The sequence below is a fragment of the Chamaea fasciata genome, unplaced genomic scaffold (assembly GCF_029207755.1).
Source record: "Chamaea fasciata isolate MVZ Bird 193981 ecotype frontalis unplaced genomic scaffold, bChaFas1.0.hap1 SCAF_1, whole genome shotgun sequence".
Taxonomy (NCBI): domain Eukaryota; kingdom Metazoa; phylum Chordata; class Aves; order Passeriformes; family Sylviidae; genus Chamaea; species Chamaea fasciata.
Window position 1 is genome coordinate 18,074,936 of NW_027094086.1, and position 4,673 is coordinate 18,079,608.

The window sequence follows — 4,673 nt, forward strand, 5'->3', positions numbered from 1 at the left end:
CTCATTTCAGCTCCACGAAAAAAGTCCCTCTGCCCATGCTTGCTTTTTGTCTCCCCAGAGCCTGGTCTTTCCACCATATTTAGCTCTGATAAACCTTCAGTTCAAGCTACTCCATATTTTATTTTCATATTCTAGTTTATCACTAACACTGGCAAAGGAAAAGCACTGGCAAGAAAACTCAGTGAAGGTTCATACCGAAAATGAAATGGTCATTCATTTATTATGTATTTTTTGGCAACAGTCTTTTTTTTAATAGTCATTTATGCTGGCCAGAGGAAGTGCGTGGACAATCTGCCAACACGGGTGAGCTCCTGAGATTTTCCAGTAAGTCTTGCGCAGGAGAGTACGTCCCTTGACGTCTCATCTCCAGCAGTTCTGGGATCACTTGAGAATCTGATTTTATCTTTTCCTGGAGTAAATCGTGAGCTCCCATGACTACGGAAAACAACTCCGGTTGATCACTGAGCTAGCCCCACACATAAGGCTGCACGGGAGCTCCTCTCCGGACCCGCGTCAGGCTCCGGGGATTCGGAGCGGACCGTCAGGTGATTGCAGCCGCCCAGCGCGACCCGCAAGCAGCGGCCGAGCCCCCGGGGGCGGCGGGGCGGGCACGGCTCCGGGCGCTGTCGCAGCAGCGCTGTCGCCGCCGCCCGCGGACTACAGCTCCCGGCGTGCCGAGCGGAGCCCGCCCGCCCCGGCACTGCCCGGCTGGGCTGGGCCGGGCCGGGCCGGGCCGGGCCGGGCCGGGCCGGGCCGAGCAGGGCTGCCCGGGGTCGCTGGGAGCAGCGCGGGCGGGGGCGCGGCCGGTGGAAGAGGTGGGCGGGATGTAGGTGAGTGTGCCCGTGTGTCCGTGTGCGCGTCCGGGGGCCGGCGGCGTGCCGGGCAGGTGAGAGCCCCGGGGGCAGGAGGAGGAGCGGCGGGAGGAGGAGCAGCAGCGGGAGGAGGCGGCGTGCTCTTGCCTGCCTGGGATGCGTGTGTGCCTGTGCGTGTCTGCGCGCCGCTCACCTCGCTATCGCTCGGGTCACTCGCTGGCGGGTGGATCCAGTTACTCCCGGCGCCGGCGGGAATCGCTTTTCCCAGCGCGGCCGCCTCTTGCTAAGGTCCCGAGAAGAGCGTGAGTGAGCAGCGGCTGTGAGTGATCACGTATGTGCTATGGACGCACATGTGTTTCCTACGCATGCAACACATTTGTCGGGCTGCAGGCTTCGCCCCGTGGCACCGGGCGGCCCCGAGGGGGATGGGGCCCAGGCGAAAGGGGTAATAACGAATTAATTGCAGATGAGAAGTAATATCCGTCTTTGAGTCATCAGTCTTTGAGCCATAATTTCATTCCAAAGGCTCTTAGATGGATGGTAGATCTTATATAGGAAAGCACTGCTTTTCCCATAGGATTATCAGATTTCCACCGGAGAATACAGATCCTGGATTATTGAGCTACATGGGATTTGCGTGTTTGTTTCTAATTAGTCTGTGAATCTGAGTGTAAAATTCTTTATTTGGAAGGGGGGGGATGGGAGTTATATGCTTCTAAAAGAACAGACATTTTCTTTGACATTTTACACAGTTTTTTTTGTTATCCTGTGCTCTGTGGGTACTTACTGTCTTAATTGGATAGTGGTGTCAAAGGTTGATTAGATTCCCTAATAGATTTTGGATCTGCAAGAAGATTCCAGTTTTAAATGCGTGGTTAAAACAATTGTGTTTGCCGTCTCCCCTCCAACAGTTGAGAGGAGGTCTGATGTATTACATTTGCCTTATCTTCCCTTTGGTTTATTAATGTATCATCGTGAGGTTGTTTGGTTCGGTTTGTTGTTGTTGTTTTTTCCCCCCTCTGCTATTTCATTTGCAGACCGAAAAGAAATGAATGTCAGAGAGGATTTGTTTAATCATTTAACAGCTGACACAAGCCATGTCCCTAACAAAGCGTTGGTGAAAAAGTAGAAGATTTCTGGGATACAGCAGCACCAGCACTGTGAAGCCACTTCTGCAGGTCAGGAGCAGCATTTGTTGGAGGATGCCATAGCCCAGGAGGTGAGGCTCGTGGGGACAAGGTCGATGGCTTGCATGGAGCTTCTCTACCTGGCTGAGGAGAGCAGACAGGTGCCCCTGGGCAGCACTGCTGGCTGGAGCCTGCCCTCCCATCCCTATGAGCAGCAGCAGTGTGAGGGGAGTGACCCCAGAGCAGCCGCTGCCGTGGCAGCCCTGCACTGTGAACGGCACTACAAGCCCTTGCAGAGGGACCCCGTGGCTGAGCCCTCCCTGGCACCCCAGCCCTCCTCCCTGGGCACCTCGCCCCAGGAGCACCCTGCACCCTCCAGCACCTCCCAGCCCTGCCACCCAGCCGAGTTCTTGCCCAGGGAAGGGGATGGAGGGAAGAAAGCCTGCTGCTGTGCCCAGGAACTTGAGACGTCATTCACCTACATGGATGAAAATGTAAATCTGGAGCACGCAAGAAGTCCCCCCACTCCTGCAGGTGGCCAGGATGCCCCTCTGCAGCAGCAATCCTGCAGGGCATTGCCACCTGAATGGGTGCACGATTCTCCTTCTCTGGTCTCCGAGGAGGACGATGCTGCCTCGGAGGCAGCAGCTGGGAAATCCGTTGACTATGGATTCATTAGTGCCATTTTGTTCCTGGTTAGTGGCATTTTGCTGGTGATAATTTCCTATGTGGTACCCAGAGATGTGACTGTGGATCCCAACACTGTGGCTGCCCGGGAGATGGAGAGGCTGGAGAACGAGAGCGCGAGGATCGGTGCTCACTTGGACCGCTGTGTTATCGCTGGGCTGTGTCTCTTGACCCTGGGGGGCGTGGTGCTCTCCAGCCTGCTGATGATGTCCATGTGGAAAGGCGAGCTCTACCGGAGGAGCAGGTTTGCATCCTCCAAGGAGTCTGCAAAGCTGTATGGATCTTTCAATTTTAGAATGAAGTCTGGTGCAAATGATAATATGCTCGAGCTGTCATTAGTTGAGGAAGATGTGCTTGCCATAGATAATTAGTGTGGTCATGATTTTTAAGGCAGCATTTCTACAGGAAAATATGTTTCATTAAGGAAAGCAGATGCAGCTAAAGATAGCTGGTGATGCAGTTTATTTGTCTGACAAGAATGGTGTTATCTTAAGCTCTATAATCAAATGTTTGCAATATATGAGTACTTGTTGTAAAGAGGAACTGTGCCAGATGAAATGCAAATGATATAAAATAACAAAAAACACTGAATAAAAAGAGATTTGTGATAAGTAGGTTCCTGAGATACTCGTTTATCCTAATATAAAACATTCCACTGGTGTCTTGCCTATATAATTTTCTTATTACTCCCATATAGAACAAGAATGACCTTGACACTTTGGAAGCTGTTAATTTTTGAAGCCTGCAGGACTATTAACGGTCTACTTGACAGAATGTTAAGAAGCAGAACCAATAATCAAATAGCAGGGCTTATATTTCATTAAGAGATGCTTTTTTATTCTTTGAGCAGATCCCTTCTGTTCAATTAAGTGACAGCAATGGGAAGAAAGAACACCGCTTGGTCGTGACTGGCCACAAACCTCCCATATTTTCAAACAATGGTACAATTAGTGATGATTATTTAAAATATAAAATAAGAGGCAAAGGGCAGGAAACCATATGGCTCATGGTACTGGTAGGAGACAAAAGGCTCTTTCAGCTTGAGGTCAGTGGCTCCATTTCAGTTCAGATTAGCAATGATTGATAGTCATTAACTTCTGATAGCTATAGTGACCCATATAAAAGAAGTTTAGTTCCTGGTGGACAGATGTCTTTGTATGAAAACTGCCATAACGTGAATTAACAGAACTCTTGTTTGGAGTTTCAAAAGACCCAAAGACTGAAAAATCATGGGGATGCTGAGACTGGACACTTCTTCAGTACACATGCCAGAATAAATTCAAGCTCAGCTGCAGGGCTTTGCTTATACTGGGGCTGTCTGCATCTTATTAGTCCTTTTTGAAACTTCAGTTTTATGTCACTAGGCTGTCAACCTTCTCATAACCAGCAAGGAAAGGTCAGGAAGGAGCTCTCTGAGACTCGTTCAATAAAACCCAATTTATTTGTAAAGAATAAATCATCAGGAAATGCTGAGGTTAAGTATCAGGCAGTTTACTGGCTGACATGAGACTCACTTAACACGGGGGATGATCAAGGGTACATGTTGCTATTAATCTCAGTTCTGTGGCACTGTAGCCAAAAGCCTGTAGCACTGATGCTATTTGCTTTATTACCAGCCAGTTTCTGGGGAACATTGATGTGTTCTTGCAGTGCTGGGAAAAACAACAAAAATCGTTCAGTGCACCACTGTCAATTCTTACTGAGCAATGATTTATATATATATATATATATATATATGTATGTATGTGTGCGTGTGTCTTATTAATATGTATATGTATATTATATATGTATGTGTCCCTGACAAAGCCAGACATGGGCGAAGAGCTTTTTCTGCACAGTCTCTGACTGCAGTCTTAGAAGAAACATGTGCTTCACTATGACAGCCTTCTCAGTTGTGAGTTAACTCTAAAATATCAGAAATATGCATTATTTTTAAAATGATACATTTATTTTCCCCACTGTGACACACAGGAGAAGAGTTCTCTTTGGAACGGGTGAGGAGATTTCCTTTAATTCCCTTTACCCAGTAATACGTGGCAGCACAAAG

General features: G+C 48.7%; 1 protein-coding gene across 3 annotated transcripts; it reads left to right on the forward strand.

Annotated features, from left to right (window-relative positions):
- The first annotated feature begins 454 nt into the window (after window positions 1-454).
- On the forward strand, window positions 455-4,325 carry TMEM74 (transmembrane protein 74). 3 transcript variants are annotated; one of them, XM_066204529.1, is made up of 2 exons: window positions 455-545; window positions 1,898-4,325. In XM_066204529.1, the coding sequence occupies exon 2, from the start codon at window positions 2,056-2,058 to the stop codon at window positions 2,995-2,997; it is 942 nt and encodes a 313-aa protein (XP_066060626.1). In that variant the 5' UTR covers window positions 455-545; window positions 1,898-2,055; the 3' UTR covers window positions 2,998-4,325. The 3 variants fall into 3 exon arrangements, with proteins under 3 accessions (XP_066060626.1, XP_066060619.1, XP_066060634.1); XM_066204522.1 differs by lacking the exon at window positions 455-545 and adding an exon at window positions 760-830 and having other exon boundaries at window positions 1,850-4,325; XM_066204537.1 differs by lacking the exon at window positions 455-545 and adding an exon at window positions 778-830.
- Window positions 4,326-4,673: the final 348 nt, after the last annotated feature.